This window comes from Orcinus orca, chromosome 9 (assembly GCF_937001465.1).
Source record: "Orcinus orca chromosome 9, mOrcOrc1.1, whole genome shotgun sequence".
Classification (NCBI taxonomy): Eukaryota; Metazoa; Chordata; class Mammalia; order Artiodactyla; family Delphinidae; genus Orcinus; species Orcinus orca.
In genome coordinates, this window is record NC_064567.1 from 29,747,929 (window position 1) to 29,771,801 (window position 23,873).

The 23,873-nt window shown below is 35.6% G+C and overlaps 2 protein-coding genes across 2 annotated transcripts in view; one reads left to right on the forward strand and one right to left on the reverse strand.

Moving 5' to 3' along the window:
• Positions 1 to 23,873, reverse strand: part of KCND2 (potassium voltage-gated channel subfamily D member 2) — a 471,065-nt gene that overhangs the window by 324,001 nt on the left and 123,191 nt on the right. The gene's annotated exons all lie outside the window — the stretch shown is intronic.
• LOC101288208 (COX assembly mitochondrial protein homolog) lies at positions 11,502 to 11,908 on the forward strand. The gene has a single exon (XM_033420402.2). It carries the CDS (start codon positions 11,517 to 11,519, stop codon positions 11,832 to 11,834), a length of 318 nt encoding a protein of 105 aa, XP_033276293.2. The 5' UTR covers positions 11,502 to 11,516; the 3' UTR covers positions 11,835 to 11,908.

The following is a 23,873-nucleotide window of genomic DNA, read 5'->3' on the forward strand; positions in this document are numbered from 1 at the left end:
AAAATAACAAATGATGTACTGGACTTACTTTAACACAATCTTTATTACATGTTTTGGCCTTTAAAATGCTAAAGCTATACTGGATATTTTTATTTCTGGTCCTTTTGAAAAAATGTGTATCCTCTGCTTTCTCAAGATAAGTTGTGAAATTTAGATGGAGGCATTTAAATCCCAAATCCAGCAGCTTCTCTCCATCATCTTGTTAACTGCAAATAAACAGCATTCAAACTTTGTTAAATTTGTTCCCAAAAGGGTTTTTATACAGTCAAATATGAATTTGGGGGGGGGTGAATGAATCCACTTACATATTACAATCTTATTTCAACTTTACCTATATAGAATGAAGTCCCTGATTTTATCTGCGGTGCCTATCACTATGCCTGGCATTTGTTATTTGATCCATCCATGGAGAGAGGGGGATACAAGAGGAAACATTCACAAAGAGCGCTGAAAAAAAAACAAGTGTAATAAAAAACAATCCTATAGCTCTTTTCCTATATCACGCATTTCAAAAATGAATCTAAAAGAGGTTAAGAGAAACTCAAGTTATTGCTGGCAGAGCTGGGTCTAGAACCCTAGCCTGAAGCACAGGCTCTAGCCCCTATGGGATGCTGCCTCCCTGGGATATAAGGACTGACAGGAAATAAGCACCTCTTCCCACTCAGTGTATTAGCATACCTTTTTTTTTCCCCACAAAATCTAAGGGTTTTTCTCATTTTCCTTGCTTTATGCCATTTCCGCATCTTTAAAACATGTTTAGAAAATTCAACAAGCTATAAACAGTATTTTTTTATTAAGAGATGTGACATTAAGAGGTGTCACAAATGTAGAGAGATTCAGTGTTTGCTGTATTCTACCAGCCATGCTGTAAAGGTTAGAAAAGTGACATGTACTAATAAGACCCATGGCACTAATGAGAGGATCTGGTGCCACATAGTATCTTAAAATCCTCCCCAGGGTTCATTACTATGCCATGTTGATCATGTCATTTTTAGTAAATTCAAGAGTGACTCATTCCTGGCTGACAGCTAAGTGCAGATACCGTTATGTTACCTCTAAAGCTCTGTCAGTGAACTTGTCAGAAAATAAAGCAGAGCCTCCTTACTAGGAAAACATAAACGTCCAAACTTCCCAGTTTTTTGTCTTAACATACTGAAATCTCCTGTATGCTCTCTCCTGAAATATTAATTTTCAAGCATGGTCTGAACAAACATGCTTTACAGAAAAAACTCATCATTGTGCCTTCACACAAAGGCTGTATTATCCTTTTGTCTTGGAAATAGATTTCTATTTTTACATTAGTTTCAACAATGTGCAAAAACCCTTAGAAATTTTTTTTCAAATATCCTGATATTTTTATTTATTTATTTATATGCAGAAGAAAAATTAAATGTCTATTTCCCTACACAGAAAAGACATTTTTGTCACACACCTATGGTCACAAATATATAGTTCAGTTTGGGTTAATCTCTGAAAAGCAGAGCTTATAAACTCTTGGGAGCTTTGGTTCAGCCATCTTGTCATGTGGACAGTGCATGCGAGAAAGCCAGCCTGCCGAAAAAAGAGAATCATGGAAATAGGGAGGAGACAGAGACACAAGAAGGATGCATACATTCCCTGAGGTCCTGACCACTTCCCAATTCTTGCATGCAATCCTGAGGTCATTCTGCATGCTTTGATTTTTCTGAGATAACTTATATTTAATCAGTTAACCATTTATTTCTTGTTTGCTTTGCATTGCTTTTCTACTTAAGCTTTCTCGGTTTGGTTTCTGTTACTTGTAAATAGAGTCTTATTTGGTACCCAGGCCTCAACTGTTGGTGGTGGTGGTGGTGTATGTGTGAAAATGACATGAGGATAGATTTGTTTTTCTAAAATAAATTAGACTGCCAGAAATAAGGCTCTGGTAGAATGGGACAAACTACAGATTAATGGGATGAAAAAATTATAGGTATCCATCAGGCTGGGTCCATCAGGGAAGATGCCTCCAGAAGTCAATGTACAAAATCTGGCAGGGTAGAATATTTTATCAGAGAGGTTTTACAGATAGATAGTTCATGGTAAAAGAGCAGGGAGGAAGGATATTGTGCAATCTCATAGCTGAGAATATGACTGCTCGTGGTGACTGAGATCTAGGGAGAATACAGTATTTAAATTTGGGGCTGTTCCATTTGTGGCTATAAATACAGATACCTTGAAAGGTGCTGTTACAACAGAGCTCATCTACTAAAAGTGGGTTATAAAATGGAGTCTGGTTGCAGAAAGAAAGGTTAAGTGCTCGAGTACAGAAACCCCGTGGTTCTCGACCAGAGGCGATTTTGCCCCTTTGGGGATATTTGGCAACATCTGGAGACCTTGTTGGCTGTTACAACCAGAGTACGGGATTGTTAGTGACATCCAGTGGGCAGAGGTCCCGGATACTTCTCAACATCCTGCACTTCCCAGGATGGCCCTGCACAATAAAGGATTATCTGATCCAGACACCAATAGCGCCGAGGCTGAGAAACCCTACTTAACCGATAAATAAAAAGTGGAATCTTTCGATACTTCAGAGTGAATCTCCAAATTCCAGGTTAAGAGTCCTGCTGATTCTCACCTGTGGAGTTAAATCAGTTTCAGATATTGAATAAGGGTTGTGGGGAGAGGAGCTTATCCTTGATTGAGTCCAGGTCCATTCCCAACTGGCACATTTAGTCACTGCCGTTACTTTGTGTGTGTGCGTGTTGTTTTTATTTTTATTAAAAAAAAATTTTTTCCAGTCATTAAAAAAAAATTTTTATTGAAGTATAGTTGCTTTACAATATTGTGTTAGTTTATACTGTACAGCAAAGTGAATCAGCTCTACGGATACATATATCCCTTCTTTTTTGGATTTCCTTCTCATTTAGGTCACCACAGAGCAGTGAGTAGAGTTCCCTGTGCTATACAGTTGCAGTTATTTTTATATATTATATTTCTCAGCCTATGGCTAGCCTGCAGATATAGGACCCAACCTAACTGTACCTCAGTCGCCTCAGAGGCTTGTCAGTACTGGGTTCTCGAAGGCTTAAAGCAACTGCATCCTGACACACTAAGCCGAAACACAGAACTGGCACAGTGGCCTATTTCATTGTATGCCATAGCAGAAATGCTAAGCTGGGAGCACCATGCTATAACAAGAATATTACAGAAAGAGAAAACATGTATAAGACTTCTAATTTGATGTCTAATAACTTGAAAAGTCAATGTAAACTGAAATAAGAAGATGATTCTATAATTTTACTTTTAAAAAGAAATACAGGAAAATGTTGATGTGTCAGTGCAGAGGTATTTCATCTACCCTGGCTCTGCATTAGGCCTAGGAATGTGTATCTATTTGTGCTGTACAAAGATCCTGAACGATGCAAATTTCAGAGAAGCACCCTTACGCACAATCACCAAAACATGGGGATTCAGCAATTTTGTTTGACTGACTCTCCAGGAAACAGCATAAGAATGCTCCTACCTTTGACTCGAATACCCACTGTTTTAGTTTCCTATTGCCGCTGTAACAAATTACCAAGCCCTAGTGGCTTAAAACAACACAAATTTATCATCTTACACTTTTGGAGGTCAGAAATCTGAAATGGGTCTCACTGGGCTACTTTCCTTCCTAGAAGAGCCCTAGAAGAGAAACCATTTTCTTTCACTTTCCGGGTTCTACAGGCTTCCCCTATTCCTTGGGCCACGTCCCGCTTCTAGCATCAAAACCAGCGATGATCTGAGCCCTTCTCAGGATGACGTCCCTCTGGTTCTTACTCTTCCGCCTCACTCTTCCCTCTGTAGGGAGCCTTGGTCCAACAGGACAATACAGATAATCTACTTATCTTAAGGTCAGCCCTTTGCCATGTAACATAACATTTTGATAGATTCTGAGGATTAGAATGGAGGCATCTTTGTGGGAGACCATTACTATTGCTACCACATTTGCTAAAAAAAGCATTTTACAAATAAGTAGATACAGCTTACTAAGCTGTATTAGTCACAGAATCAAGCTTTGGCATTTGAAATGGGATAATTACATCAGACATTTAAAAAAAGATAGCAAGCAAAACCTTGAAGCTTTAAAAGAATTTCATGATCTTGTAGAAAACTCATTTCTTAATACAGTCTAACTTCTGGAATGTTCACAAAACAAATGTAATTTAGGAATGAAGGATTCTCAGGATAACATGACATTATCAAATAGTTATTAATTTTATTATTGCCATAACATTAAGCATGGGATTTCTAATTTTATTAACCTTTTGATATGTCACAAAAATCTTGCCCACACTCCAGCTCTCCATCCCTAAAAATGTAATTCTCTTTAAAAAACTACAGAAGTTAAAAATACTCCTCCTTCCTACATTGGGAGTAAAATCAAAGCAAGTGCTATAGAGGACAGGGTGAATACTGCAGTCTTGTAGATGATCCTTCACATTGGTGATGAGGAACTCTGAGATGACATTTCAAAGATACTGACAAACTCAGGATCATTGATATCAATAATAGAGTTGATAGTTTTCTACAGAATGAAACTGCCCCTCGGAAGAAGTATGCTTTAGCCTTTGATTCACTTATTAAATTTAGTAGTAATTTAGTAGAAGGGGTGCAGGAAATCACCTAACTGCCTCACACATTTTTAGGAGAAAAAATAAAAATGACATAAAGGTAGATCAATAATGCATTTTTCCGGGAAACCAAGAGATTTCCATCATTTCCATTCTATAGTGACAATTTCCCTTTCAATGATCACAAACCCTGATGAACATAATGATGCCTCTAAATAGAAAAAAAAAAAAATACTCGATTTTTTTCTTTTTAAGACATCAAGGAAATAAACAGTGCATTTAAAAATGCTTACATCCTATAATAACAAAATGATAATGAGGACTACAATGAACACTTTAGCACTTAACAGGGCTTTCCTTTATCCACAATACCTAAGTTATTCTAGAAAACAAATACAAAAAACCAAGCAAATGTATCTTCTCTAAGGTACAAAAAGTTCATGAATTTAAATAACTATTTAAAGCTACAGAATAGGAGAGGCTATATGGTATAGATAATTGTCAGCTGAGTTGCATGAAAAATAAGGAGTGTGAGATGTGTGTTACTGAAAACAAATGCCATATATCTTACCTATCCTTTTATCTATCTATCTATCTATCTATCTATCTATCTATCTATCTATTCTATCTCTCTCTCCATCTATCTACTTACTTATCTATCTATCTATCTGTCCCTCAAATGCATTTTGAGGTCCTGGAAGGCTGAGAACATGTCTGTATTTCTTACATCCCATACAGTGCCCAGCAGTAACTTGATCTTAGTAGGCAACATTGTTTTTGCTTACTGCATTCTGCAGTACTGAATACTGACATTATCAGATATAGTACAGTGATTAAATGACAAAGAGCTTTAATATAAATTTTTAAATTGCCAATTCATTGTTATCTAAGTTAAGTATATTCTATATTTCAAGTAATGCTTCCCAATTTTATTTATCACACTGATCTAATTAAACACCATTGGCCCAGAGTAGCGAGTACTGACTGGTTCCCTAACTCAACTGTAATATCATGGGAAGGTTTAGCACTTCATTAAAATTATAACCTCATCCACTGCTAGCTCAATCATCTAATAATTTAAAATATGTAGACTGTGTAAGTAAACAATATAAAAAGATCATCTGTATAAAATTTTAAAAATTGCAGGTACATTTTAAGTCCATGGGAACATAAAAAAATGCTGGAATTTATTTATCAGAGTTTCCCCTGCTAAGCAACAAAATGAAGCATCTTTGGATGGTAATGAAAAATTTCACTCTCAGGTACAGTAGTATGTGATAATAATAACCTTAAAATAGCAACCAGCTTGCAATAACTGAAGAAAGAAACTACTGCGCCATTAACCCACATAATGTAACTGATTTGATATTGCCTTTTCCAATCTCTCTCACAGCTTAAGACAAAATACCATGTTCCAATTGAGAAAAAAATATTTAGGCCTTCCCTCGTGGCGCAGTGGTTGACAGTCCGCCTGCCGATGCAGGGGACACGGGTTCGTGTCCCGGTCCGGGAAGATCCCACATGCCACAGAGCGGCTGGGCCCGTGAGCCATGGCCGCTGGGCCTGCGCGTCCGGAGCCTGTGCTCCGCAACGGGAGAGGCCACAACAGTGAGAGGCCACAACAGTGAGAGGCCCGCGTAACACACACACAAAAAAAAAAAAAAAGAAAAAAATATTTATTAAAAAAAAACTTTCAGTACATAGAAAAGAAGCATTCATGGTTCTCAAAAGGTGGACTATACTGGGTTGTAAGATTACTACACTGTTCTTTGCTTTCTGTGTTCCTTGCTTTCTGTGTTTTAGTCAGCATCCATCTTGTGGGAAAGGGATGAACAGGGAAAGCTTCCTTAATTCAGTTCCTTTCATCTGAAGATTTCAAAAGCTTTGCTGATGGCTATTATTTACAGTCGCTGAATAAATGGGAGCACTGAGCCAATGCGAGGCTATAACCATTCTGTAAGTGAATTACAAAGCAGTAGAATCTTGTTAAAACAAGTCGGAATGTAAAATGTCTTAGGCGTCCTGCTCAATTGTGAACTCATCTTCCATTTTTCTAAGCAACTTTCTCCATTTTAGAACTTTATTCTGACATTTTAAGATTAATAATGACCTTGCTCACTTGTTCACACAGTCATTGGCCCGATTGTTTTTAGAAATGTAAGCCAGCTAACGTGCTACCTATGTGTGTATGCATGAAAAAGTGGGTGGGGAGAGGGTGTATGACATTATGACATGAAATCTGAATGTGCTTTAGGATATAAACTGTGCAGAGGAAATAAAAGGAGAGAAAAATAAGTCTTTAGACTGAAAATTGATGGAAAAGGAATAGAGGAAATTACTATTAAGTGTAGAGGGTTAGAATACCTAAAAAAGCAAGTCTACGACAAAGTAATTTTGGACAGGAGGCTACTAAGAGACATATGAGGACAGGAGTTGTGTGCAAGAGGCAGAAACGTGTGGGGCTAAAGATGGGGGGCAGAAAGATATGACTCCTAATAAATACAATACAAATTTTTCATTAATGAAATATCTATGAAGGCTTTTTAAAGTTATGGCTCCCACACCAGGCCAATCATCTGAACCACCTAAAGAATGCTCACAGATCAATTCCCATCGTGTGCTCCCCGGAGATACTGATTTATTAGATCTGGCTTAGAGTCCAAGAATTTGACCAATATTTTTCAAAGGTTCTGGGGAATCTGAAAGTATAAACACTTTAGATGATCTAACCTTCCACTATGACCAATACCTAAGAAGGCTATCCAACTCTGGGAGCAGCAGATACCTTGCTAGCTCCCATCAACTAACACTGAGAAACTTAAAATAGGAACTGAGGAAGGATGGGTCTGTCCAGGTATCCGAAGTCACACTCAGAGTTTTCTGGTGTCAGTATGCTTGCATGATCTGTATCTTGAGATGCTCTTCTGTTACCTGGCCTAGATTTTTTCTCCCTGCTTATTTCTTGGACAGTGACCCCAGTGCAGCCCAACTGGAAGACCAGCCTTTATTTGGATCCTTAGGCTGTCCTGCAGTCTGCCCACATTGTCAAGTTTGTCTTTAGCTTTACCTGCTATTCATGCAAACCTCACAAATCTAACAGACACAGAATCAGGGAAGGGTTGAGCAAAGCCTTTCACCAGCGTGCCCCATGAGCCCCTCAGGACTTTTCTTACACTGTTCAGTCCTCACTCACTCTGACCCTCTCAATTCAGAATCAGTGAACAACAGCCCAATGATTTTGTGGAAGTTTACCTGAATCAAGAAGAGTTCTTAATCACATGAATGATATTCTATCAATGTTTTTAAAGAGTGATCTTTGCTCCTGAAGCAGAAACACTGGTGGCCTTGTTAAAATGCATGTTCTCAGGCTGCATAACCTATGGAATTAGAATCCATGTGTGCAGAAGTTATCGCTTTACATTTTAAAACTAAATTTGCAGGTAATTTTTCTGCACATGGAAGTTTGAAAATTGTTGGAAGACACAGAGGTCATTTAATTAATTAGATAATTATTTACTTTGTTAATTGATTCCATAAACAACAATTTATTGCCTTCCACGTGCCAGGTACTAGATAGGCTCTGGGAGTGTAAAGATGGTTTGAAAAGAAAGTAATGCCTTCCAGTGTGGAAGACAGACAAGTCAATAGATGATGGAAATAGAGCGATTGGTGCTATGATAAATAAGCACAGGGCCGTCTAAGCATGTGGAAGGTTTAGATGTTTTGGAACGTGGTTGTCTGACAGCTGTGCACTATGATTACATGAGTTTGCTTTAATGGGGTGCCAGTTGTTTTCTGTCTACTTTATACACTTAAAAAAATCACAAAATGTTTCTTTAAAATTTTTCCAATGAGACCGCAGTGTTGTTCCTTATTGTACAGCCCTTTTGCATTTAGATATTTTAAAATGGCATCATTGTTGATATAAAAAATTGTGTTCAGATGTAACTTTAAAAAAATCAAAACAGAAGAGCCACATTGAGACAACCAAAATGCTTTGACCTCTATTTTTGCTACTCAGTGAGGTGATTATAATGTTTTGAGATAATATAACTGAGTTGTTAGTGTTTCATAGCCTTCCTGAAATTTTAATTCACATAATTAGTTTGGGATACATTACTTACCGGAAAAATACATACAGAAATTATTATGTGAAGGATGACAGTATCAAAACCAAATCTGAACTATCTATACATTATTTGTTACTAGGTTTTTCCAGATGTTTGAGTTACATGAGGTTTTAGAAAATATGGGACATTTTAATACTTCCAACACTATATAAAGATTTAAGGTTTTATATCATATCACATAAGTGACAGGACATCTAATATTTATTTTTTAAAGAGTAAAAGTAAAAGCCAAGTTTTTTCAAGTGCAAGAAGCCCATGATCAAACTTTTCTTTCTCTAATGCAATGTAAGCACCATGAATACACAACAGACTCTGCCCACAGAATCCACTGTGTTGTCAGGGAGACAATCTGGTGTGACAAGTGCTCTGATAGGTGCCACTGAACCAAATATACTGTGAAAATATTAAATATTGTGTTGTATACAAAATATTTAACTTTTGTGCCTCACCTGTGTAGAATGTATGATCGTCACCACTAAAGGGAATACAAGATGAATAAAGCCCTAATATCTAGTAAACTGGATGAGATGAAGACATATACACTATAATCTCAGTAAAAGTAAGGTAGATCTCAAGAGGAAGTACAAGCAAAGAGCTCAGAAAAGGGTGAGATTGACTTTAGATGGGGTGATAAATGAAGCCTTCATAGAGGGAAGAGAACTGAGATGAGCCTCAGCATGGCTATCTAATAAATGTAAAAACAGTGTTCATTATTGCTATCACTTATTGAATGCCTTCTATTGACCAGCCACTCAACTAAATGCTGGGCTAATAAGTTCTTATGAATAGCCCCATATTTGAACTAGATGTTACTCTCTTCATTTTATAAATGAAGAAACTGCAGTTATTAGAGTTTAAGCAATTCTGCCTAGGTCACGCAACATTATTGAAGAGCCTGGATGCCAACCCAGGTATCTCTGACTTAAACCCATGTATTTTACGCCACACTGCCCTGCATCCCTGTCCTAACAACTAGACCTAAATACAAAGAAAATCTGTGAAAAAATAAAAGGGCATTCAGATAGATCAGTGGTCTTCAGCTATTTGGTGTTATAATCTACTAAAAGGAACGGATGAAAAACATGGAGTCTCTCCCTAGAAAAGTACCTATTAAACACATCGACTTACAATTTTTTAAAGTTTTCCCCTTGAATCTGAGATGAGAATCTGATGAAGACTATGGATCTTCATGTCTCCAAATTGTTGCCCATAAATTCAGTGCATTCACTGGCCCTCTCGTGTCTCTGGGATCCCTGTACCTCAGGATTGGGATCCCAGGAGAGGATGGTACCCTAGAACACAGGCAGTAGAATGGTAAAGGAGCTTATTCTGTCATAAGGTTTCTTTGCAACCTCAGATCTTTACTTCTTCCCTTCTATTCAACCAACACACCCAGTAGGTACGATAATCTAGCTTCTCTCCATTGCCACCACCGCTAAGCCATGGCCTCTATCAGGGGGCCTATTCTAACAGTTTCCTCATTATTTTCTTACTACAAGTTTCACCTCCACTCTGGTCTATTCTCTACATTGCTTTATGGTATTTTTCTTATATGAACAGTTTGTCACTCTCTTATTTAAAAACCTCTTTTGCTAGCACAAATGACAAAAGTAAAAAATCAACAAATGGGACAACATCAAATTCAAAAGCTTCTACACGGCCAAAAAAAAAAAGTCAACAAAATGGAATGGCAGCCTATAGAATGGGAAAAAATTTTGCAAACCATATTTTGAATAAGGGGTTAATATCCAAAATATATAAAGAATTAACATATATGAATAACAAAAAACCCAAACAAAATCTGATATTAACATGGGCAGACGAACTAATTAGACATTTTTCCAGAGAGAACATCGAAATGGCCAACAGGTACATGAAAAAAATGTTCAACATCACTAATCATCACGGAAACGCAAATCAAAACTAGAGTGAGATATCACCTCACACCTATTAGGACGGCTATTATCAAAAAGACAAACAGATGCTGGTGAGGATGTGGTGAAAAGGGAACCCTTATACACTGTTGGTAGGAATGTAAATTAGTCCAACCACTAGGAAAAACTATATGGAGGTTCCTCAAATATTAAAATTATATCTACCATATGATCCAGCAATTCCATTTCTGGGTAAAAATCCAAAGGAAATGAAAACAGGATTTTGATGAGATATATGCACACCCATATTTATTGCAGCATTATTTACAACTGGCAAGATATGGAAACAGCCCAAATGCCCACCAATGGATAAATGGCTAAAAAAGATGTGGTACATATATACACAACTGAATACTATTCAGCCATGAGAAAGGAAGATATCCTGTCATTTACGACAAGGATGGACCTTGAGCACATTGAGCTAAACAAGGTAAGTCAGACAGAGAAAGACAAATACTGTACAATATCACTTACATGTAGAATCTAAAAAAGTCTAATCTGTACAAAAGAGAGTAAAATGATGGTTACCAGGGGATGGGGGGTGGGGGAAATTAGATTGATGGTGTTTAAGGGTACAAACTTGTAACTAGCAGTAAATAATAAGCCATAGGGATCTAATGCACAATATAAGAAACATAGTCAATAATACTGTACTATAATAATGTAATGTGATAAATATTGCCTCAGTGGCAATCATACTACAATACACAAATGTATCAAAGTAAAAAAACCTATTTCGCTTGCTTTTTACACTAATTATGGAACTTCTTATCAAGGTATGGGCCACTCAGTATTCCACAATGTGGGCCCAAATCATATTTCTCTTTCATTTAAAAACCAACCAGACCTGTGTGGGCCGCTGCCACCTCCCAGGCGCAGACATGGCGCTCAACCACGCAGAGCCGCATCTCAGACGAGTCGAAGATGTTTTGATCCCTAAAATAATGAGAGAAAAGGCCCGAGAGAGATGTTCTGAACAAGTTCAAGATTTCACTAAATGTTGCAAGGACTCTGGAATCCTTGGGGTAGTAAAATGCCAGAAAGAAAATTCTGCATTGAAAGAATGTCTAACTGCTTACTATAATGATCCAGACTTTCATGAAGAATGCAAAATGGAATACCTGAAGCAAAGGGAAGAATTCAGAAAAACTGGAATTCCTACCAAGAAAAGGCTGAGGAAGCTTCCCACAAGCATGTAGGCAACTATTCAAATGAGACTCAGGAACGCCAATGTTCATGGAAATCACAGTCACCTGAAATGATGGACTCAAGGAAGTGTGTTTGCTTTATCCTTAATAATGGAAATAATTTTATCTGAAATAAAGATTTTTTTTAAACTTAAAAAAAAAATAAAAATCAACCAAGCAAATACTTATTCATTATTTGAACTATATACATTTGTTTGTGCTTACTTTTCTTACTTTTTCCTTTACTTTTTGATAAACTCCTACTTATACTATTAGAGCTAGCTCAAGTAGCTTCTCTGTGAAGCCTCTACCAACTTCCCCACCCACCCACTCACTCACTCACTCACAGGACACTTTGTTCAGGTATCTCTTGCAGCCATGTTTTACAGTAATGGATCTATTTTATGTAAGTATACTCTGCAGAGGTGTAAGGCTAAGGGCCGTGGCCCACTGATCTTTGTATCCCAGTCATGCAGCACAGTGTCTGGAATATAGTGTGTGTTCAGTAAATAATTTTTTATATACAAAAGTGAATGAAAGATGAATGAATGAATAATCATTGAACAGAAGTTTCATATTATATTCAGGATAGTTCTCAATGTACATTTTTTCCTAGTTTGCTTTTACAAAATTTATTAGTGTTACTTTCAATTATCACTTCTACTAGGACAATGTCATTATTTTGTTGTTAAAGGAAGTTGCGCACGCGCGCGCGCGCACACACACACACACATTTATCCCAGTACTGCTGCTATGCATTCAGAAAATGGCCAATTTTACAACCAGCTGGTTGACATATAATTGCTTATAATATATCTGGCAGGCAAAAGAGCAATATATATATATATGCGTGTGTGTGTGTGTGTGTGTATATATAAATTGTTCAAGCTATTGGAAGCAGTGATTCAGTTTTTAGAAAGTTGTTCATCATAAATAATTGTATTTAATCATTTAACTCTAATCTTGTTTAGTACAGCAATATTTTTAAACAGATAAAACCTTGAGATATCTGAAATTTCTAACATGATAATATAGAAGAATATTTAATCATATGGGGAAATGTTAATTACATACTGTTAAGTGAACAATGAGTTACAAAACAGGATAGATACTAGGATGAAAGACACTTGAGTAAAATATACATTGTGGAGTCTAGGAAGACATTTAAGAGAAAACAACACTGGAAAACAAATTTATTATTTTCCCAAGCACTAGCTGTAGAATCATGTGTTTGTGTGTGTGTGTGTATAAAACTTTAATAAAAACATGCCCCACGTGCCATAAAATGATTACAGATGTATGATAAATGCTAATGTTTATGAGAGCCCCCAGGGAACTTTAAATTATTAGTAAAAATACAATGATACCTCTTTATTCCTCCCTTCATTTTTTTCATTTATTCCTTCAGTAACCTACGGATGAGAGTCTAATAGGTGTCAATACTGTGCTAAATTCGTAATGACCAAAATGTTTTACTACCCTCATGAATCCCAAGTTCTAGCTACTAAGCAGTGCCTAAGAAAATAACCTATGTATTTACAAGGTATTATGGAAATTTACAGAGGTAGGAGGGGAAAGGGTTAGAAAATTGAGATGAATTGGAGTTTAAAGTTTGAATTAGGTTGAGTTGATGGAGAAGAAAACCAGTGCCTCAAAAGAAGTGGCAAGAGCAGAGGCAATGGAGGTTCAAAGGAAGTTTTGGGTGAGAAAAGTGAAGTGTCCTCTGTGTCTGGTTTTGTATTGACCCTAAGAACGACAGGAGATAACTCTGGAAAAGAAAAATGGGCAAAAGTGAACAAAACACACACTAATGGATTTTCATTTCATCCTATATAATAAAGAGCTAGAGAATGTTTTCATTTGTTAGTTTGTTTACCGCAGAATGTCTTTATTTGTTGTTTGCTTATGCAGTAGGTAGGTAGGTAGAAGGCAGGTAGGCTCGTTGCCTGGCTGCTTGGTTGGTGATTTTAGTAGAGAAGTAAAACAATCAGAAATTTAAGAAAGATGACCAACAGCAATAAAGATGAACTGACCAAAACCACCATGATAATCACTATGAACATCAATTAAATACTTAGGTAATAATGTTTATTTTTCTTTGCCTGTTTGGAATATACTGAGGACTTTGGGTGTCATATCAATTGTCATGATTACTTGAACATGCTATTAAGATATTCTTCGCATGTGTCTTTCACTGCCAATAAATTTTCCCTTTGTAAACAAAAGTTTTCAAACTCAGTTTATAATGATACAGCTGCCTCTAATATTGAAATTGGTTATTATTTTATCCTTAATGACATTTCTCCAACTTCAAAGCGGTTTTTAAATGATTGAATCTATATGTCTTTTTTCCGTTTCTATTTTTCTATAAACCACCTTAGTTCATATCGAGTTAAACAACAACAAACAAAAAAAAGAAGCAATAGCTACAGAGCACTTTATACTTATTTGACACCCTTATACATACAAATTACCAGGACATTATGATTATTTAAGTAAATCCATCTAACAGAAATGCTAAAACTATGACCTGAATATGTTCATTCCATTGCTTTTCATTAGATTTTGGTCTCAGTCACCAAGTAAATAGATTAACCGAAGTTATGATTTAGTTGTTAAATAGCAAAATTTAAAGAAAATGAGGAGCACTGTTAAACTGCGCAAATGTAGAAACTATTTATAGTACTACAATTGACAGCTTTAAAGTCCATGACTTGGCAGGACAATGATACAAGAAAAAGAAACACATCCTTTAGAATTTCTAACTTTTTATTCTGTATTGTAGTTGTAGTCGAGAGACCTTATATATAACAGTGGACTAAGGGAAAGAAGTACCAACTACTGATTGGATAAGTGGAGAATCTGTTCAAAATACGTAGTCATACATGCCAGGTACTTTACTAATATTCATGGATATGTTTTGAATCTTATTAAAATGATATTTTCTACTTTGGTGAACTAGCTTAATGAAAAGACTCCAAATTTAACTTGAATTTTGCTAATTTTAGCTGTTAAAATAGGCACTTTTATATTGGCTGCTACGTAATCTCTCTCAACCAAGTGAAGGGTTAAGGTAATACCTCATTATTTATTCTATGGAGAATGAAATGTGTGCATAGATACAGGGCCTTCATTCCTAGGAACACGTAGATAGACTAAGAAAGAAAATCAGATAAGCAACGCAGGAACAACTCAGAAAGATTAACTTAAGGAAAATGGAAAATAATTAAATGTGGATAGCTTGGCTTTCCAAAGCCTAGAGGGACATGCTAAATACTGACAAAATACAACAGCAAAGTCATTTAGCAAGACAGGTCATTTGGTAAAATAACAACAATAACAAAAACCCATTAATGTCTGGTCTGTTTTATAATATGGTCATGGTATTCTGTGGCGTGTCAGAGATGAATCTGAAAGGTTCTTGCCCTTGCCATTGAATCTCCCTATGACTAATGGCTCACATTTGTTAAACATACAGAAATTATTAGAGTTATACTTAGGCACACATACACATATGCACACAGAAATGCTAAATTAAACTCAGGAATACTGAACACTTACCTTCTAATTAACTGAGTTGCCTGGAAGTACACAGTTTCCTGATGTTAATAAGAACTCACAAATAATAATCAATGCAGCCAGTTAAAAATACAAACTCAGGGCTTCCCTGGTGGCGCAGTGGTTGAGAGCCCGCCTGCCGATGCAGGGGACACGGGTTCGTGCCCCGGTCCGGGAAGATCCCACATGCCGCAGAGCGGCTGGGCCCGTGAGCCATGGCCGCTGGGCCTGCGCCTCCGGAGCCTGTGCTCCGCAACGGGAGAGGCCACAACAGTGAGAGGCCTGCGTACCGCAAAAAAAAAAAAAAAAACAAAAAAAACCAAACTCAGTGAAAAATATAATTTCAAGTTAGGTGACTAATGTTCTATTGAATATATAATAATATAGATAATATAATAAAGTCTTATTATTAATGTTAAAATATAACTATTATAGCCATCCCAAAGAATAAATCATTTGGAGTTGTTCCAGGCTAAGTCAGCAGAGTGTCATGGACATTTAACATAAAAAACACTTCTTGACCCTGAGGATATATATCAGAAAACTATTAGCTGAGGCACACTAGTTGATTCTGCGAAGGTCTACACACAGCCTCACATAATGTCCTCAGCAATAAGGAGGAAAACTAATTGATCTTATAATTAATTTGACCAACACAGACTGTACATTTAGGTCAAAGAGTGAATATTGGGTTTGACATTGACCAACTTAGCTATCTACATGGATCAAATTAAACAAGTAATTGCTGGCATGTGGCCAGGTCAGACTATGGACTTGTACCTATTAATCTGACTGTATTTGGAAGTTCAGCTATTAATTTGGGTAATCTATTTACCTCAGTGTATGGCTGAATTTCTGGGATTTGCTCTGTTGGAAGTTGTAGGTGAACATAAAGGGTAGCCCCAAGTAAAATAGGCAATTTACATACGCGGAAAGTACAAAATTTTGTGTAACTGTGGTTAGGGAGGAAAAAAATGTGATTTCTATGTCACTGGAAAAATTACTTATTCAATACTCCAAGCCAATGTTAACGTTCCTACCTTGAAAATTAAATAAGAAGTCAAAGAACTGGAGCTGTTTTACTAGTTAACATTCACTTATATTGAGTTATATTGAGTTTGAAATTAAATATTAGAATAGTTACTGGAAACTGTCTCAAATACGTTTACTATGTACAATGTAAAATTGTACCTAAAGAATGTGGAATAATCTTTTCGAGTTCACCATACACTGAAGATTAAAAAAAAAATACAAAGAAAGCCAAACTCTGCAGAAATAATGTCACCTCCATTGATATGTGAAACTAGAAAATCTTCAGAAATAAACTCCCGCATAGCTAAGCATCAAGTATATAAAGGTTAGAGGAGTTTTTAAAGTAAGAGAGTTTCAATAATAAGGAATCTAAACTTAGCATCATTAATTTGAATGGCATAGAACAGCATGTTTCTGACAATCAAGTAGCCAAAGAACAATCTGCTTCTTTGCAGATAAAGCTAAAAGAAACTACTTCTCTTCTCATTCAGCCAAAGGCAGGTAAAAGCAACTTTTATCTTAAGACATATATGAACATTTCATTTGATTTAGATGGTTTAAGTGGTGACTTGACAGCAGGAAGAGCTAACAGTCACTAGAAGTCCCTTCCATTCCTGGTTATTTTTCCTCCTACAAATTCATTATAGCACATAGTTAGAACAATTATTTATGCCCTAAAATAGAATATATTATCTGCCTATATTAATTTATCACACATCTCTCCCTTATGAAGTCATATGTTTTTTAAAGTAGTGTGAAAAGTTGGTCTCCTTCCAAAAATTTCACCATTTGAGATTTATGGTGATTAGAGAATTTTATATCTTTGGATTACTAAATATAGCAGAATTGCAAGAAATTCCTAAGAATACATTTCAAGCATTAAAAACAGAAAGGAATGCGCCTGTTCACCATGTTGCCTGATGGCTTTATCTGGAGACATTTCAATGAGGTGCTGAGGAAATCATCACATGAAAAATTTTTTAAGTAACCTAAGCACCAAAACAAAGTAATCGCCTGAAATTTCTGAATCTTAAATCTTCACAAATTTCCATAATCAAACGTCATAGGATATATGGTGTTTAAACAAACTATACGTTAGCAAGGTTATATTGATATATGATAAAGAGAAAAGAAAGTACATCAAACATTGCAAACATCACATAAAACTTCTGAGCAGTACACGTGTGCATTTCACCTGCTTAAAGAGATGTGAGAAGTCAATGTATTTCTTTGATACTAAGAAATTTCTCTCTGTGAAGGTATCTAAGATTAAGAGTTAAAGAATTTTGAATGATTTTTTCAGTGCTTATTAGGTAAAAGTAACTAATATTCACAGTCTCTCTCTGAGCCTGGTACTATGCTAGGTAATTAACATACTGGTATCTGATTTATTTCTCCCAAGTCTGATAGTTGTGTACTCCTATTCCTATTTTTTATATATATTTATCTTAAGGCTCAAAGAAATTAAATATTTTTCAAGGTCACATAGTAAATTCCATTAGATTGGAAATGAACTCAAAGCCCATTAATTCAAAAGGTCTGGGTATTTTGGACAATTCAGAAAACAAAAGAAAATAAATTGAGGCTATCAAACTTCATTCTATTAACTTTCATTTTTCATATTGAGTATCAAACATCTCCATTACAGTGTTTGGAGGAAAAAAGTGAAAGCAACATAGTATGTTAATAAATATGAATTTTATGTGGTAAATAATATTTGCTTTAAATATGTATTCTTACCACTGAAATTGATATAGGAGAGGGAAGCCAGATTGGTAAATAGTTTAGGATTAATAAAATATCTCTGAATTCTATGATATTTGTATTCGTCAATTTTAATATCCTATATACAGTAGTTATGTTAAATGACAACATCAACTCTGTGCCTGTGAACTAACTAATTGTAACATAAACATTACAAGAGGAAGAATGGTGCTTATGACAGTTCTGATGGAGCAATTCTAGAATAGCAAAAAAATCACCCCAGTAAGGAGATCATTTTCAAGGTCATTAACATCGGCTTTGTTGTGCTAAATATCTTTCTACATAAAATAGCCTGGAGAACAAATTAGATATAAGGACAAAATTACTCATAATATTCACATAATAAATCTGGAAACTATTAATAGGTCTAACTTTGAAGAGATATTCTCTTTCAAAACATTCTAAACATTTTAAAAACCAAGTTTTTTGATGTTTTGGATATTTGATATTTGAATGAATGGAGAAGAAACGGCAACATCATCCACTTCTAATCTATACAAATTTTAAATGTGAATTATCCAGGGAATGGTGAATGACATATAAGTTTCATATGTATCTATTATTGAACAAGTAAAAAATTAGGAACAAAGACGTATTTATTGATACACAAAGTGAAGAAGACTAAAACTCATAACTATCTTTTGATTACTCAAATTATCTTATTTAAATTATCTTTTGATTACTACATTATTTAATACTGTATCTTAAACATAAAAATACTTTAATATAACTTTTGAGGGGAACTATGTAGCTTAGAGATTAAATTGAACCCCATCCAGTTCTACTTTGCAAGAACTGTGTGACCTTAGCTCAATTATCTAAGCTCTCAAAGACTCAGTTTTTGTTATCTGTAAAACAGGAATAATAACTGTATCTTTCTCATGAGGTTACCGTGAGGATTAAATTAGATAAAATATACAAGTGCCGACCATATAACATAAACCATACCACTAGCAAGTGGTAAGTTCCCCTTAAGTGATAGAAATTATTATCATTGTGATCAGAGTCATCATCACAAAATGTATCCCTATAAACAAGGAATATGTCATTTTTTAAACTCTGTGTCATGCATTTTTATATTTTCATTAGTCGGTAGTGAGACATCTTATATTTATGAAATCAAATCAAAGAAAAGTAATACAAAAAGTATTTGATTTGGGGGGGAGGGATAAATTGTGAGGCTGAGATTGACATATACACACTACTATATATAAAATAGATAACTAATAAGAACCTACTGTATAGCACAAGGAACTCTACTCAATACTCTGTAATGGCTTCTATGGGAAAAGAATCTAAAAAAGAGTGGACATATATACATGTATCACTGATTCACTTTGCTGTACACCTGAAACTAACACAACATTGTAAATCAATTATACTCCAATCAAAAAAAAAAAAGAAAGTATTTGGTTTGAGATATTGCTAATGTGCTCACTTTTCCCTCATTAGTTAATGTAATCTTAAAGATTGTAATAGGAAATAATAATTTCCATCCATTTAATCAATAAGGACCATGAACATGAATTTATAATGAGATTTAAAAGTCCAAACCAGCTCTCTCTCCTTAATAACTGACCAAAGGAATTTCTCTTGACTCCACTTCTTGAACTGAAACTTGAGAAATGCCAAGGGCTCCATATAAAGGTTTCAACAACCCAGGAGAGGTTTGTTTCTATACTGCACAACCATATAAATATAGATCTATGTTAAACATTCCTTATGCTTATAACTGTCATAAGCCTAAAATAACTAAAATGCTACAATTTAAACACAACAGAACGTAAAACCAATACAAATCAGGTTATTTCTAAATTACATTAACAAGTTAATGTGAAGGATGATTTTTAAATTTTATAATTTTTAGCACATAGCAAGTTAAGTAACTGCTACTTTATGGACCTTTTGAATTCACTAAGCCCATCCTATTGAACATGCTATGTGAAAATCATTCTCCCCTCACTTTCCCTACTGGACAATGTAAATTCATCTTTCTACTGTGTGGATTAAGGTCATTTGACCTCTCTTTAATGAAAATGTATTATTTATGTATTGTCTACTTCTATCTTTTCTCAGTAGCCCTAGACAATTAAATAGAACAACATAGAAGCAAAACGTTTGTACATAAAAATTTTAAAGTGAAGAGTAAAATCTAGCAGCAGAATAGACAAGAAAGAGGCTTATATTAATTTATTTTAGATTATCAGCAAAGAGATATACTCATTCTAAAACAGAATTATTGTAGAGAACACTCACATGTCTGAGAATATGCCCATGGAAGCCCATGGAAGCAGCTTTGCTTTAGTCCATCTGGATTGATTTCTATGGCAGAACCTTCACTGGGGTGGTTTTTGCTTTCAGTCAGCTCCCAAGGATTTAAAGTTTGCCAACTATCCTTTTATTTCCAAACTTCCTGGCTTGGTAATTTAATTCTGGTTCTGTTTTTCCCCCTCTCTAAAACTATAAACAGGTTTTACCCCCCACCCCATCACATCCCTCTCTTACCCCAATCTGAGTCAGAAACCCAGGCCTCTGCCTTGCTGAGAAAAGAGGATTTAACCAAGCACTCATTCATTCATTCAGCACATACTTATTGGGCACCTACTCTGCACACTAATACCCCATGTTGGCACTGGGGAGAGGGCGATGGATTATGCTGATGACAATAGGCCAGAATATTTCTTGCTAAACTCTCATTTGTATCAGCAGTTATATTTCACTGATCATAGAGAACTCTACACAGCTGAATTTAAAAGTTGGCTTTTGGGCTTCCCTGGTGGCGCAGTGGTTGAGAGTCTGCCTGCCGATGCAGGGGACACGGGTTCGTGCCCCAGTCCGGGAAGATTCCACATGCCGCGGAGCGGCTGGGCCCGTGAGCCATGGCCGCTGGGCCTGCACGTCTGGAGCCTGTGCTCCACGGCGGGAGAGTCCACAACAGTGAGAGGCCCGCGTACCACAAAAAAAAAAAAAAAAAAAGTTGCCTTTTATTCAATTCTATAAAAATACTTTTCCTGGGGGCAGGGGTTAATTTCTACATCACCATAAAGTTTTCTACTTTACCAATAATTTGAAATAGATTCCAGATGCTTTAAACTTCTATTTTTCCCAGAAATAATTAGTAAACACTTAAACAATAACCCATTCAATTAAAACAATTAAATATATCAAAACTTTAAAAATATAAACACATTTACAATAATCTAGTTCTATGGAAAACAGGCAACGGCCAGTTAACACAAATATATCAGAATTTTAGCCTAAGAATCTCATATACTTTCTTTGATTATATAAATGTATGCTGATGACTGTTATTCAGCTGTCATGATGGCCAAAAGACATTGCAAAATCCTCACTAGTGATAGTAATAATAATATTTGTAAAAATAATAATGTACTATCACCAGTATCCTATTAAGAAAGGATAGGCACTATTGGAGGAGGTTTATTTTTGTACCATAAAATTAAAACAAATAGAAGTTGCACTGCTTACTGAAAAAATAAATCCTCAACTGTTAAAGGATAAAAGTTAAAAGAGAATATTCATTTAGTCCAACCTTCTGGTGATCAAGGTTTCCCTATCTTTGTCATTCACAAAAGGACATTTTGAAGAATGATATTCCTAATCAATTTATAAAATACAATTGGGATTTCATGCTGCTTTCTTAATAGCTTGAATAATGATAAGACCCAGGGGAGAGGGGTATAGATACCATGTGCTTAGAAATTTAGAGCAAGAGTCCCCATTTGGCTTATGCAGTGACATATACACAAAAATAAGCCACTCAAATGTAAAAATGATTAAAAAATAAAAACTCTTCATTAAATTGTCCATTAGAAAAGAAAACAATCATAATTTTTAGCATTTGTGGCAATTTTCCCAAGTCACCATCTTTACTTCCTTTAAGAGGCAAAATAAAGTTACATAAACTTCAATTAATACCAAAATTCTTTGACAATAACTTGGAGAATCTCACAAATAACATGGAATTTTAAGTAAATATCACATGTATATTCATTCAATGTGTCACTCAATTATTCATATAACAAATATTTACTGAGAGTCTGCTATGTGGCAGACACTGTTTTAGCAGCTTGGAATCTAGCAGTAATCAAAATAGAATAAAAGTCTGTACTTTCAAGGAGCTTACATTCTAGTGGCGGAAGGGAGATGACAAACAAGACAACAAATAAAGTATATAGTAAATTAGACAGTGACAAGTGCCCAGAAGAAAAATAAAGCAAGTGGTGATGGACATGGTGATTTAGTTTAGTTAGAATGACCTCGCTGGAAAAATTACATTGAATAAAGAACTGAAGTTGGTAAAGACAGAAACATCCTTTAATTACTGTCATACTTTGATTGTAGATACTTATGAAAATGTTAAGTAGAATATAATTCCTCAATATTTTCCCCTCAATTTCCTTCAAGGAAATTTCTGAAAAGTAGCTTCAATAACGAGCAATGTTAAGACAGTGTTAAGAATGCTAAGACACTGCTTTATGAGGAGGTAAGAATGACCAGATGTTTCATTCAACAGTGAAATTTCTGGAAATGTCAGCATTTGTCAGTAGAATATAAATGTAAGTGGTTTGTATTTCTTAGGTTAAAAAAAAGTAAAAAAAGAAGACAGGATCCCATAAAGATTTCTGAATTCCTAAATATAAAAGAAAGGGATGCCTTAATTCTAACTCTTTTGCCTTTTTAATAAGTATTGGTAACTGATTACCAAGGAACATTTGGAACTGTATTTACTCTTTCTATTTGGGCCCTTTGCACGGAACTGTTCAGGGCCACCTCCTGTGGTTTCCAGCTAGCCCTGAAATACCTGGAGACATCCTCGGTAACCCTGTGCTCTAAAGAGCTACTGAGAAGGGAGAGGCAAGAAGATAGCAAACGCCAGAGGAGAAAGGTGTTGGCAAGAGAAACGAATCACCTGTGATGCATCAGTTACACATGATCATATAAAACAGATCTCACAGATGGATGTGGAACAAACATAAAAATAAATACGTTTAACTCTTGAGAAGTATTTCTACATCCTGAACTATTCTAGTGTCCTCTTCCAAGTTGAAATCTGAGTGCAACGACTCCTGACGTAAACAATGTACAAATGCTTCTGACTTGGCCTGTCCTACCGTCAAACCTACATTTTAATGGCTGTGTCATTCTGACAGACTCCTGGGGCTAGACAAAAAAAAAAAAAAAAAAAAGGAAAGGCTTGCACTGAATTCTCAGGATCAATACAAAGCAGTGTCAAACCAAAAATAATGTGTGCTCCGTCTTGGAATACAAAGAAGGTTAGATGGAATCAGTATCATCAGGTGGTCACTGCACTTATTTCCAGGTGAGACCGAAAATAACTATGTGCTAGAATGAAAATAGCTCAATGCAGAACGACTGGAAACCAGTGCATAGGCCAACTGAGCTATAATTGTAAAGAAAAGGAGAAACATGAAAATACTGGTATAGGACTGATGAAACTGTGTATATCAAGAACATTTTTCTTTCCTCAAAACCTTTAATGTTGTCTTTGGCTAGGCATGGCTCACAGTTCAGCTATTTCTAGAACAGTAAAGAGTCTACAAATGAAAACATCATATCCCTTGGAACTGTGCATTTTTTTCCTGTCTGAATTATTGGCTTTGATAGAGGTTTTTTACTGACTAAGAATTTGGAAGAATTGAGTAGTCTTTTTCT

Bases quoted from the DNA above. Each gene is read 5' to 3' on its own strand.
- LOC101288208 (XM_033420402.2), top strand. From the start codon at position 11,517: ATGGCGCTCAACCACGCAGAGCCGCATCTCAGACGAGTCGAAGATGTT.